At 38.1% G+C, this 15034-nt stretch overlaps 1 protein-coding gene across 1 annotated transcript in view; it reads right to left on the reverse strand.

Moving 5' to 3' along the window:
* Window positions 1–15034, reverse strand: part of Raf (serine/threonine kinase raf oncogene) — a 439038-nt gene that overhangs the window by 284928 nt on the left and 139076 nt on the right. Inside the window, exon 5 of the mRNA XM_090387771.1 lies at window positions 7036–7139. Within this exon, the coding sequence (XP_090243897.1) occupies window positions 7036–7139 (104 nt within the window). The remainder of the gene's footprint in view (window positions 1–7035; window positions 7140–15034) is intronic.

A 15034-nucleotide genomic window follows, 5' to 3' on the forward strand; every position in this document is an offset into this window, starting at 1 on the left:
TGCTGATAATCAAATCAAGAGTATTGCTCCCTCTAGTTGCCTCCCGAACATGCTGATGTAGAAAACAATCATCCAATAAATCCACAAAAGCCCTGCTAGTGTGTGAGTATCCAGCCCCCAAATTCCAGTCAATATCTGGGAAATTAAAATCTCCCATTATAAGACACTCTGATTTACTGGCCCATTCTATTTCCCTGTACAGTTCCTTATTATACTCATCAGAGTCATTAGGCCTATAGCACACTCCTACTCTCAATTTTGATCTCCCAATGTTTATGTCACACCAAACTGACTCCACACTGCACTGTCCAGCGATGTCGACTGGCTTCACTTCCTTGGTTTTTATGTGTTTCTTAACTAATAGCATAACACCTCCCCCCTTCCTATCCTGTCTATCCTTTCTGTAGACGTTGTACTCACCAAATTGCAGTTCCGCATCCCTTATATCTGTGTGACACCACGTCTCTGATATCCCAACAATATCTGCCTTCGATGTTTTGAGCAATACCTCAAATTCATCAAATTTATTTACTAAACTCCTAGCATTGGTGTACACGCAAGTATACCTGCACCTGTTTCTATTCTTAGCTACCCTAACACAACCCATGTGTTTACTTGTACCACAATGGCTCCCAGCAGTCTCTGAAATACCATGCATCTTGTTTTTCAGGCTTCTGCTCATTCTAATAGAAGCAGTGCAAGAATCTCTTTCACCTCTGCCAGTGGCTACTGTCAATCTATTGGTCTTTGTCTCCCCCCAAGCTAGCAGTTTTCCGACCCACCTAACACTGCCTCGATAGCATCAGCAAATATTCTTGCACCCTTTCTATTTAAGTGTATCCCATCCCTGTAGAAGCAATCTCTCCTGTTAACAAGTACAGTCCAGGCTGAAAAAAATTCTACCCCTTGAGCCTTGCACAATCTTTCCAGGGCCGAATTGATCGACAAGGCTCTCATCATATACTCCCTCCTATCGTGTCTGGGCAGAATTGCAGACACTTTCAAATTCAACCCTAATTCTCGGCTTTTGTTCAACAGTGACCTGTACTTGTTAAGTAATTCTGCCGGTCTCCTACTCTTAATATTATTAGTGCCAACGTGTACAACTATATCACCTTTTGTGCCCTTAAAAGATGATATTCGCTCTACAACGTCATCAACCTTTGCCCCTGGCAGACATACCCTGGTCCTGTTCCACCTATCTTTTTTACAAAGCATGTTCCCCGTTTCCCTGACAATAGAGTCACCAACAACTACTAGTTCCTTCGGGACCAGCGCATTCTGCCTTGGGGGTTGTCTCTGTGTCACGCGATGCCCAAGTGCAAGCTCTGGCGTTGATGTGGGCAGCTGAGAGCTTGATGGGCCCCTCAATTTAGTTTCTTCGAGGGCATCCACCCTGTCCTTCAAGCTCTCATATAGGCCCAAAAGAACGCCGAGTTGTTGCCTGATATCGATACACTCCTTGCATCGCGCACACACAAAGACATCCCCCTTGGCAGTATCATGTCCCGTACCCGATTGCTCTGCAAACATCAAGCAAACAGTGCATTTTATAAGGCTGTGAGTCAGAGGACAACTGCCCCCCTCAGTTCTGCTCTGAGCCACAGCACTTCCATTAGCTTGAGCCTTTTGCTTTGCTGCTCTGGTCTGAGTCATGATTCTATTAATTTATTAATTAATTATGTTATGTTATTAATTATATTACGTTTGTAATCTAAGTCGTTATATGTATTTATTTAAACGTACAATTTAACTGCTAACGAAGTTCAACTAACGCTATCTAGTACGGTATATAACCTACGGTATATCTAGTACGGTATCACAATGGCGGGAAAGTTAATAACGGTAGCGGTAGTTACGAACACGTGGAAACCCTTACCGATACTTTTACAAGGCCGAGTAAAGAATAAATACACCAAATTAATCAAAAAATCACAAAATAATGTTATACTACTAAATTTAAATCAAAAGTTTTAGAAAAATAATAATTTCAAATCAATAAATAAGAAAAATCCACTTAGCGGCTTGGAACACGACCGTCACTAGTAGCCTCGTCAGCAGACTCTATCAACAACAACAGACATGGGACCACACTAACTTTTTTTTTTTTTTTTTTTTTTATGTGAACCCCAAACACAAGAGGTATTAGAACCTATAGTACTTAGTACCGTGCTTGGGTTTGAGGTTAAGAAGACGAAAGAAGATATTTGTTGAAATTGGACTTGAACTTCTGTAGATTGTAATTTTCAGGAAATACGTATGAAGGAAGGTTGTTCCAGAAAATGGCAGTTGAATGAATAAATGAGGAAGATGAAAAGCTGGTTCTGTGGGTTTGAAGTTGGACATTAAATGGATGTTGGCCGGTGGCGGCACGTGTTCGGACTGTTTTGAAAGCGAGAGCAGGAATTATAGAAGCCAATTCAGAAGAACAGTGCGTCTATGAGAAAGTGAGTGGAGAGACTCTGTTAGAGATGAATCATTAATTAACCTAACTGCCCACTTCTGAATGGAATCAAGAAGCCTGAGAGAGGTTCTGGGGGCACCACCCCAGATGTGGGAACAATATTACATGGCAGGGCGGATTTACGATTTATACAGAGTGAGCAGCTGTTTGGAAGAAAAGTTACCCCGAGAGCGAAAGAGAAAACCAAGTTTTTTAGATGCAGAGGAAGCAATATTTGTAATGTGCTTGTGCCAAGAGAGATTAGAAGTCAGGGTAATCCCCAAAAGAGATATATCATTTTGCCTAGAAATTGGAGTGTCACTAAAGATAAGCATAAGAGTAGAAGAATCCTTTTTGTGAGATATAAGACAAGACAGAGTTTTAGAAGGGTTGAAATCAACTAAGTTGTCTTTGCCCCACTGGAGAATTATCTGAAGATCGGCATTTAAGGAATTGGTAGCAGATTTTCGAGAAGTTGAAGCTGATTGAGCAGGATAAGGTTTCTCAAAATGGAAAGTTGAATGCAATGTGCTATCATCGGCAAAACTATGGATAGGATTTCCAGTCAATGGAAGAAGGTCATTGATATACAAGAGGAAAAGAGTGGGGGAAAGAACTGAACCTCGGGGGACACCGGCATTAGTGGAGAAGTTAGAAGATAGAGAGCCATCTACCATCACCCTCAGTGAGCGATCACAGAGAAAACTGGATAACCAATTACTAAAAACAGTTGGCAAACCATAAGATGGAAGCTTGTTTAGAAGACCTTTATGCCAGACACGATCGAAAGCCTTTGAGATGTCAAGAGCAACTACTTGTGTTTCACCGAACCTTTCCATTGAATTAGTCCATAAATGGGTAACATAAGCCAGAATATCTCCAGTGGATCGACACTGATGGAATCCATACTGGTGATCGTTGATCAGATGGAAGGTTTCTAGGTAGTTTTAAGAGTTGGCGGTTAATTGATTTCTCCATTACTTTAGAAAGAGTAGAAGTAATTGCAATGGGACGATAATTGGATGGGAGGGATTTGTCACCCTTTTTAGGAACTGGCTGGATATGAGCAAATTTCCAAGCAGAAGGAAAAACACCTTTGGAATAAGAAAGTGAAAAAAGGCGGCAAAGAATAGGAGTAAGTTCAGGAGCACAGGTTTTGAGAACAAGTGGAGAAATACCATCAGGCCCTGGAGCTTTCTTAGCATCAAGATTCATCAAAATCCTTCTGATATCCTTTTGACGGAAGACCACAGGAGGCATTGAATGGAGCGTGTTGGGAATGGTGGGAGGTGTTTTACCAAGATCATTAATACATGAGCTGGAAGAAAAATGGGATGCTAGCAGGTCAGCTTTATCCTTGGCTGAAGTGGCAACAGAACCATCTGGTTTGGACAGAGGTGGAAGCAAAGATGGGCAAAAGCTGCGGCCAACAGCTTTGGCAAGAGACCAGAATGCTCGGCTACCATTAGGGCAAGAAGCAAGTTTTCTACTATTAGCCTGTTCAAACTCTAGTTTGGACTGATTAATAACTGCTTTACAACTGTTGCGAGCTTTGGTGTAGGCAGAAAATGAAACTGAAGAATTAGAAACAAGCCAATTACAATATGCAACATCTATTCGTCTTCTCTTGGACAGCCTTAGCACATTTATTGGAAAACCAAGGTTTAGATAAAGGACGAGATTTTAAAGTGGAGTGTGGGATAAGGGATTCCACTCCTGCAAGAATAATTTCACTGACACGATTTGAGCAAATGTTGACATCAGAAGTTTTGAAACAGTAATCCGACCAAGGAAAAGAAGAAAAGAAGTCTCGCAGGTCATCCCATTTTGCATTCTTGTAATGCCAAACAACACGTGGTTGGGAATAGCCATGAGATAAAGGTTCCATTGGAGAAGAGACAATCACCAAGTTGTGATCTGAAGTGCCTAAAGGACCTCTCACTTCGACCGTGTACTTAGAAGGGTTGTTTGTGAGAAAAGATCAAGCGTATTGGCTGTATGATTAGGATTGTTGGGAATTCTTGTAGGTAAATGAACAATCTGTGCTAGGTCATAAGTAATTGCAAAAGCCTCAGCATCTCGACCTGCTGGGTCAGTGTGACTAGAAAACAGAAGCCACCTGGAGTTGTGAACATTAAAATCACCAAGGAAAATTACTTCACTGTTAGGAAAGTTGGACTGGAGAAAGTCAAGTTGCAAAGAGAGGAAGTCAAAGAGCTGCAAGTGATTAGTGGAGTTGGGAGAACGGTAGAGGCAACAAATGAATTTGACACAATGAGGTAGAGAGATTTTAAGCCAGAGAAGATCAAAGAGAGGAGATTCCAAATTGCCAAGTCTCTGACAGGGAATATCAGAACGGACATATGCACAAATACCACCTTTGAGGCGAAAGGAATCATACAGCGAATAATTTGGGCATCTGAGATGAGCAGTAGATGAATCAACTGATAACTGGGATTCTGTCAGAAAAAGTACATGGGGTTTAGCAGACTGCAAGTGGAAATGGACATTGTTGAGATTAGAATTGAGACCACATATATTTGTGAAATGAATTAGGAAGTCCTTGGGAGGTTTAGATCTTTTCGCAGATAAGCTTGCTCTATTAGTTTGACAATTCATGGTGTATTCAATAGTAAGAAAAAGTAGGTGGGACATGCTGTATGAAGTAATGAAATTTTTGGATATGGCGTACATGTGGTAAGAATATATCCAGATCCTTGACATAACGTGGCCTTGACAATGCTCCCCGCATACACACTACTCGGACTCCCTCCAGTCACTATCTGGCAGAGTAGAGGTAGCAAGATTATACACTAGCTGATCCGGAAGCTTCCTAGAGAGTTTCCAATAGGTTCAGTCCGGCGTACTAACTACCGGCCGGCCTGCAAACGCCGTTTTAGAGCTGTACCCTCGAAATGTAAGGAATATTGGATCTCGCCACGACGTTCATCATAACCTCAAAAGTCATCAATCATACTGCATGATGGAAGAGATAGGGAAGGGTTGACCGGAACTTAGCTCTAGAGACTAAACATGGGTTCCACCACTTCAAGCCTCCAATAAGCAAAGTGGTGGTATTTCACCGGTTGATGAGAGTCATCTACCACCTAGTACTGCCTGGTAACATAGAGGGGCGGCGTTCCTCCATGTGGTGTGGGCACCACACCTGGATCAAATATTTAACTAGATCAAATATTTAATATTGCTAAGATGTTTTCCAAAATGAGTATTACTGAAACAATATGAGATGGCATAAAGTGGAAGTCACATAAGCTTGTAAGACAATGTTGTACTCTGTAATAAGAGCACTTTGTAAACTGACAAAGAAATGTTGCAAAAATCTGTTATGACAATTCTCTTCACCCAGTAACAATGTGACACTTAAAGTACAATTTGAGATAAACTATACAGAGGTAGCAAAAATGTGTCAAACTCCTGTATGAATGTGGCCCAAATCCAACTCATCATCCCCAAGTGCAAAGGGATGGCTATTGGGAATGAACACCTTGTACCATATGCTTCTTAACCAGGACTCCAGAAGGATACTTTAGGATGATGTTAGTACCCTTTCTTTAGAGCAGTGTTCCTCAGCCATTCTAGGCACATTAGGATATATGCACAATGTACCTATTGTCTATTTACCACGTTCATCTGCTTTGTCTGGTCTCCATCTACCCGCAAAGTAACAACTCAACTCCCACTAAACAGGTTTTCATGAAATTTTATATTTGGGCCTTTTAAAAATATTTGTTGAGGCATTCTAAATTTCATTATAATCAGACAAATAAAAATCTGGTAATTATTATTTCTTTTTCTATACAATTTGTATGTATAAAATAAATTCATAGGTTAAATGTAGTTTTAATGCAGTACTGTTAGTTTTAGACTGTCTATGTTTCACATACATTGCTATGTAAAACTCATGAAGTGATGTTGCTTGTGAAGAAATACAGTACCACAAAAATTTAAAATGTTATTAAGTTGTATGCATTTTTAAACTGACAGGTAGGTACGCAAAATCTTTGTGACAGCTATATAGTTTTGAATGGGGGACACTTGGTAGATGGATATAGCAGCATAGTGATACAGTGATATGGTTTCCAAATAGAAGCTACCAGAAAGTCTGAAGTTGGTGAGATAAAGTTCAGAAAATGGGTCCCCCCTCCCCCACTTTTTTTCTTTTAAGGGGTCAGCGAGTTAGAAGCAGCCCTTTCTAGGATTTTATTAAAAAAAAATAACTTATTGTATCAGTTCTCCCTCCCACACAATGTTTTTGTATGCAACAGGTATTTTAACATGTAGTAACACAATCCGTTAAAAGAGACTTCAATTTGAATTTATTTATTTAGTTAAATCCTTTTAATTACATGGCTGAATCAACTATTCAATCATATAATTTTAATAAGATGAATATGCTACTGTATAAAAAATGCAGATTATGCAATTCACTCAGCAAATACTTATTGGTAAGATTTTGATTACAAACATGCATACCATTTTATTTTACTGTACACTTTTCTCATTTACATAGTAGCATAACATTTCTAATGCAAGATAGAAATCATATCCATTAAAAATGAAAGAAAGCATACTTGGTATTGCACCGATAAACCACACACATCTCTGGTGTCAATTTGCGGCGTTTCATAGCTTTTGATAAAGCTTCCCTCACTGTCTGGCCAGGTCTTACTTGGACCTAAAATATAAATATACGAGTAAAACATTTTATACACAAATTTAGTGTATATAACAAAGCAAATTTTAATCAACATTCCAATCCAATAACAACATATATTTACATTTCAAATTATAAATCACTTCACAAGAAGCTCTGCCTTTACTTGTTTTGGCTAAACAATTCATCATGATTCTGGAAATATGAGGGTATTTCAATAAAGTGAATGATTTCAGTCTTACAAGCTACATATACGACACATAAGAATTTGGCACACATCACTTTTCCAGTTACCGCACATATTTAAGCTTTTGTCCCACTGACACCATGACACCTATCCTAGTGTGCAAGAAATTGGTGTCAAGCACCTTTAGCCAAAATACAGTGGCATGCTGCTATCAGTAGCCAGGTGTTTCTTCAAGAATCTGAAGAAATGGAAATCATTTGGTAATTTCCATTTCTTTGAGCTGGAATGTGTGGCAGGTGACAGCATGTAACCTAGTATTGTTATGCAGCGACTCAGGCCATCTTCAGTAAATGGACATCCACAACTGATACAACGTGACAGCAGTGTTTAGTGTTTAGCTCTCACAATGTCATCCTAGCAAAGGAAATCAACAAGAAACCTTATGATTCCCATATACTGTTCATTGTTGATGGTAATGCCTTATTTTCAGGAAAATGATGGATATTTCCATATTGTGTGTGTGTGTGTGTGTGTGTGTGTGTGTGTGTGTGTGTGTGTGTGTGTGTGTGTGTGTGTGTGTGTGTGTGTGTGTGTGTGTGTGTGTGTGAGAGAGAGAGAGAGAGAGAGAGAGAGAGAGAGAGAGAGAGAGACTTTCAAATGCACAAGAGATTCCCATATGAAGAGCTTTGTGATCATCAGTAAATTGCTTTGGTACTCAACATTTACAACCATTTCTGTAGCCCAGAAGATCATGAACAATGCTATGTACACTACACAGCAAGATGTTAAGCTCTTTGGCAATGTCATTCAGCTCAATGCATCTGAGTTCTCTAATAAAAGCACCTGCAGAACAAACACTGTCAACCATGTGGTCATGAATTGCACCCAGATCACTGCTTGTCATGAACTACTGTTAACAAACACAATAGAATAAATCCACGTTTCCATAATGTAACATTGTTCATTCATAGATCAGTACAAATTCAATGCCACTAGATGGCACTGAAATTCTGCTAATCTGATACTCTTAGCATGTAGAAATCAGGTAACCTTGCACATTTTTACAATAGCAAGTTATGTAACCATGTTTAAAATAGCCATTGCATAATCTTGCAAGATGATGTGATGATACAATGCATATATGATGCAATCATTTGAGAAAACAGACAATATATGCATTCCCTTTACCTAGTCAAATCTACTCATAAAACAAGCTTTTTCATGCACAATATGACATTACCTCATTTTTTGAGGTAATGTAATTTCTCTTGTGTATATACATCATTAATTGTTAAATATTCTCATATGGTGACAAAAGGAAAAATGCCAACCAATTTTATGTACATTTTACAACACCAAATCTCTGATTATTCCCTAAACTACTTAACAAAATATGTAATCAAAGTAAACAAACGAAGCTTTCAAATTAAATGGTTGCCATATGTAAATATTCAGGTCTTGAAGGAAAAGATTAAATAGAGCTGACTGTCCTGGAAAATAAACAAACAACTAAGTGAAGGATGATTTCAGCAGTTACTACAACTAATATCATCTCCTCCCTAAGATTATTTTTTATCCTAAACCATGCTATATAAATTTAAGTTGATCAAAAAGGATAATATACTCCATATATTACCTTGTCTAACTTTCTGTAATAATTACTAGTGGAATATTGTGGAAATTTATTCAGCAAAAATATAAACCTCATCTTAATATAGTTTGCCCTGTCATTCAGATGTCAAATGACAACAAATAACTACTAGATTTCCCATTTCCTTTCAGAACCTAGGTTGTTCTTCCCAGTTTTTAAAATGAAATCTGTTTATCTGCACATGTATCAAAATTTGAAAATGGTCTACTTTCCTATCACCAAAGAAAAATAACTCCATTAGTTCAAGCTCAGAGGAATATAATTCTATGCACCTTTCTTGTGATTTACAAAACTTCAAAATTAAACATGGAAACTCAAACAACTAATGGTTAATAAGCCTCCTCGCTCACGCATTTGGGACCGAAACCAGAAGGTCCTCTTTAAACAATAATTTATTAATTGGCTTTTTCAATGTGAACTATCGCTGGCTTTTTTAAGCATTAAGCTTTGCAGACTTAACTTATAAAGTTTATATACTTCTATCCAAAATACTGAAAGAGAAACTGTAACAGGTGCATACATGGTCCAACTATGGACTACACAGAGTAACACTTTTAAATAACTATAATGGCTGTATCAGGGGTTGTAAAAAGTGATAAAAGACAAAACTTAATTTGTCTATACACTAAGCTGCCTCTTTATTAAGAGGCCGCTTAGTGTATGAAAAGAATAGGCACACCTATCCTTTTCATGGACTTGAGTGCTCTTTCAGTATCAGCATCAAATGTTCATATCATGTGATCTGATGCAGGTGGACAGATATGTAGGGATGTGGTATGTATGCAATCCAGTGGGAGAATATGTATGACAAAACATTTAGTGACTTTGGTAACCAGTACCAGACACGCTGGTAAGATTATCTTGGAAACTGCAATCCATGGCATTTTCATGTATGAATGTCTCAGGTAAATCAAGATTGATCCAATAACCAAATAAGTTATCTGGCAAACAGTGATCCTGTGGTCAGAAATGTTGCATTGATGCTGATGGAGATTGGTAAGACTTGTACAAGGTAGCAATACGACTACAATCAGGTAACAACCCAGTAACAACAGTTGTAACCAAAGAGGCATTCCAGAATGTACAACTTGTTATACCTAGTCATGGATGGGCTATTGAAGCCAACAATCAAACCGGGTTTTGATTCCTGTCAGAAAAAAAACAAGAATTTATGAATAAAGTTGGCTTGGGAACACTAACACTGGATGATTTGGAAAAATGTTGTGTGATGAATCCCAGCTCCTGATGTTCCGTGTTGATGAGACAACCAGAATATGGTACAAACAACACGAATCCATGGATCCATCCTGCCACATGGCAACAGTGCAGGCTGATGACGTGGTGTAATGGTGTGGGGAGTGCTTTCATAGTGGTTCCCCTCATAGCAGTGGAGCAATATTTGAATACTACAGGTTATCTGGAAACTGTTTCTGATCAGGTGCATCCCTTTGTGGCTGCAGTGTATCCATCTGCAAATAGGTTTCTCTAACAGGATAACTCATGTAACAAGGCTAAAAAATGTTCAGAAAATTCACTCAGAAACATGAGTGAATTCAGCCTGCTGCAGTGGCCTCCCCTAGTCATCAGATCTCAATCCACTTCGGCACACATGGAATGAAGTAGAATGAACCCTTCAGAGTAGAGACCTCAATCATCCAGTTTGAAACTGTGGGAAATGAGTCAACTTGGATCAATATCCTTATGGCATGCTTTCAACCATTGGTGAGTAGATGCCACAATGGATCCAGGCTGTTCTGAGGGCAAGAGGGGATCTGCTCACTATTAGGTAATATAAAGCAGCCACTCAGTGTATAATAATACCAGGAGTACTGTACACAAATTAAATGAATCTGAGCTTTTGATCAAGTCAACTAATACAAATAACAAATCACAGAAAAACATGGAAAAGTAGACAAACTAAAGTGATGCCAAACCAATACAGTGGATCACACACTCCCCAACTTACGAGTTCTGTTCTGGTACTTCCATCATAAGTTGAATATAAATAACAATGGTAATACAGGGGTATGGTTCCCAAGGTTAATAAGAAAATAATAGTAATACTAAATTTAATAAGAAAAGGGAAGTAAAGATTTCACAATTAAAGACATTACCATTGTTCATTGAGAGAGAGAGAGAGAGGTGCTAGACTTTTCAACAGATGATGGCGAAGGAACAGTGGAAGTCTTCTTGAAATATTTGTGTAATGTTGACTGCAAACTGAGATTACTTTGCCTTTTCTTTTCATTGTAGATCGGGCACCTCCGTAGCCAGATGGGCAAGAGCAGCAGTGCGTAGCACACGCTTCTTGATTAGACTGGGGTTCGAGCCAGTGAGCCACCAAATATGGAGGCTGCGGAAAGGTCAGGGAATGACCACCGCATATCCCCGGAGTAATATGGCCTTAGTTGCTAATGCTCCTAAAAACCAAATAACAACAACAACATTGTAGCGCTCTCGCTCGCTCTCTCTCTCTCTCTCTCTCTCTCTCTCTCTCTCTCTCTCTCTCTCTCTCTCTCTCTCTCTCTTTCTCTTTAGCTAGCATGGGCATCTTGAATAGTTTTGTACACATTTGAATATCTTTCAACATTTGGATCCATTTCTTCCATCATCTGCATTCCCTTATTAATTATGGCAACTGACTCTGCCATCTTTTCTTGCAAGCTCTGGTGTTTCTTCTACATTTTCTCTCTCTTCTTCTCTAACATCTTGTAGTTCCAGCTCAATCGGCTCATCATTAGTCAATTCTTCTTCTGTGTTTTCGACAAACTTCACATCGTTTGCATCCATTTCAATTCCAGCTGCTCTCCAAGTTCGAAAACTTCCTTACTAATCTTGGTAATAGCATTATCCTTATCAAACCTAGGGATATAAATTTCCATGAAATTTTTCCATATACTACTCATGCATTTATTAGTAATCTCATTCCATGCTGCAGCTATGTTCATTGTGCAATGCAAAATGTTATAAGCCTTCCAAAATTCTCTCAGAGTTTGCCCTCTTTGAGTAACAGTAATAGCCCAAGAAAACATCTTTTGAATGGTTGGATAATTGATGTAGCCCATATCCGTAGCCGAGTGGGCAGGAGCGGGAGTGCAGTAGCACACGCTCTTTGAGTAGACCGGGGTTCAAGCCCCTGCCTGCTGAATACGGTCGATCTGCCAACCCGCACTGGACCAGCGTGGCAGATTATGGTCCACTTCCCTCAGCATGAATTGTTGAGGAGGCTTCCACCCTGCAGTGGGTTGATAATGGCTGCACTTTACTTTTTTTTGGTGGAAGGTACATTACTTTAACATCAAGGTGAATGTCATCCAGGTGTGCTGGATGTCCGAGTGCATTATCCAACATTAACAAAATTTTAGATGGATGTCTTTTTCATGACAGTAATTCTTGGCTTCTCTGACGAAACAATTTACGTATCAATTTTCAAACAACAGAATGGTCATCCATGCCTTTTTGTTATGCCAATAAAACACTAGCAGAGTGTGCTTATTGATATTTTTTAAAGCCCTTGGATTTTCAATATGATAAATCAGTGGTTTTAGCCTACATCCTGCTACATATCTTCCAAAAAGCAGGGTGATGTGATCTTTGAATGCCTTAAATCCTGGCATCATTTTTGCTTCTTTGTAGATGTACATACATTCAGGCATTTTTTTCCAAAATAAGTTTGTTTCATCCACATTGAATATATGCTCAAGCAAATATCTCCCTCTTCAATGATATGATTAAAAACTCTTCCTTAAAAGCTTCAGCAGCTTCTGTATCTGCACTAGCTACTTCTGCACTTATTTTCCTATTATGCAAATTGTAATGTTTTCTAAACCTACTGAACCAACCAGACGCGCGACAAATGTTTCTTTGAAGTCATCTCAAATATCTTCCTCTTCAATGATATGATTAAACTCTTCCTTAAAAGCTTCAGCAGCTCCTGCATCTGCACTAACTACTTCCATACTTACTTTCACATTATGCAAATTGTAATGTTTTCTAAACCTATTGAACCATCTATAACTCGTGACAAATGTTTCTTTGAAGTTATCTCCTGCATGTAACTTTAAAGTTTCGAAAAGGCTTCTTGTTTTAGCCTGAATAGCTAATAAGCTCAGGGGTACACGCATCTGAGTTTGGTCCTCTATCCATGCAACTAATAACTTTATCTCATGAATAGGCCCAGTTTTTTTTTTTTTTTTTTTTCATTGAGTTGATAGGCACTGGTGCTTTTATTGCTTCAAGAATTCTGCCTTTGCCCTTCATGATGGTGGATATAGTCGAGTGAGATAAGGTGAAATCATGAGCCAGTTCCGTTACAGATTTACCTTTTTCATGTTATGTTATTATTTTCAACTTTGTCTCTAAGCTTATTGTCTTTCTCTTCTTCTTGACAGGAGATGGTGAATCAATTTTACATTTGCCACATTAATTGAAGGGTAGTTTGGTTCCCAAGAAATTAAAAAGATTGGGAATCACACAGTGATAATATCATGTTCACTACCTTTGAAGAACAGAGAGAGACTGAGTCCTACTAAGAGTAGTTGGCTTAATGACACCGCACTAAGCACGAGGTGCCGTAATTGTTGCAAGTGCGACTTACTGTTATATTGTTATTATTGCGACTAATTGGACTCAAATTCTATTTTTTTTTTTTGTAATTCTTTTAATTTTTTATATTTTTTTAAAATTTAATACATGCAACTGTCATAACTATGAATGGTAATTCGGGGATTATCTATCTATATACATATATACATACAGATTCTCGTTATTTTTATATATATATTTAATGTAGTATGGAAGTTAATCATTACTACACTGACATTAATAAACTGTATTTATGGGCTAATGCACTTGCAATGGATGCATTACGTCCATAATGGTTGTATATGGTATTTTTATAATATTATGGGGAAGATAATCATGTTAAGATATATACTTCAAGAGATCTATAGAAGTCGCATAAGATGATAATAATGTACGAAAGTTATTATACAAAAGGATAATATACAAAACTTATTGTTGCTTTTTTACCCACAATCTAGGTGATTTTGTCTGGGGTCAACCACTCAAACTGAAAGTAAAACAGCAATAAGGGGTTCTCTGTTTCTGTGATGATCAATATGCACTAAGGCAAAATCAATTTTGAGGTTGAAAAACCAAAAATATAAATTGGTGTAATATAACATGTAATAAATTTAGAGGTTACATAATTAATCTGAATCTAAACCATAATACAAAAGAAAGATGTTTTAATAATACCGTAAAGTGTGCACTGATCATCATTGACCTGACAGAGAACGAAGGATGCAAGTTTAGAAATTAAAGTAGGAATAGGGCATAAGGCATATTTACTGTGTCCAAGCCAATTAACCACGTGTAGCACAAATTGTAATCAAAAGGAAATGGTATTTTATGTAATGTATGGCCCTCTAGTGAGAATTACCATGTGGTGACCCCTGTGTGTTGGATGCAGTAAAATGTGTGTAGAAATGTCTATAAATAGCCAATTAGTTACTATTAAGTAATGACCACCACATATCTCTGGAGCAATATGGCCTTAGTTGCTAATGCTCCTAAAAACCAAATAACAACAACTATTAAGTAAATGCAAAAATAAACATGCCGACAGAGAGGTGAGATGAGATGAGTGGCTAATGGGTAGCAGTAATAGTACTTAAACTACACAAAGACGAAATTACAGTAGTATGTTTAGAAGTAGATTCTCCTACATCCTCAATTGCCCTAATAATTTTGGAGAAATAAGAATGAAGAGTATAGGACAGCTTAAAGTCTGATGCAAGATATAATGTGTGGCTTGGGTAAACCCAGGATCGCAAGGGCTTACCTGGGGATTCAATCTCAAAATTGATTTCACCTTAGTGCATATTGATCATCACAGAAATAGAGCACCCCTTATTGCTGTTTTACTTTCAATTTGGATGGTTGACCCAGACAAAGTCACCTAAATTGTGGGTAAGCAACGATAATATTATCCTTTTGTATATGAGGTATTTCCTGACTTTACAAGTTAATTCATCCCTAGCATGTGATCATAAAGTGGAAATTCATTTTCTATAG

Source organism: Mastigoproctus giganteus, chromosome 13 (assembly GCF_048544385.1).
Source record: "Mastigoproctus giganteus isolate SK-2022 chromosome 13, ASM4854438v1, whole genome shotgun sequence".
NCBI classification, from domain to species: domain Eukaryota; kingdom Metazoa; phylum Arthropoda; class Arachnida; order Uropygi; family Thelyphonidae; genus Mastigoproctus; species Mastigoproctus giganteus.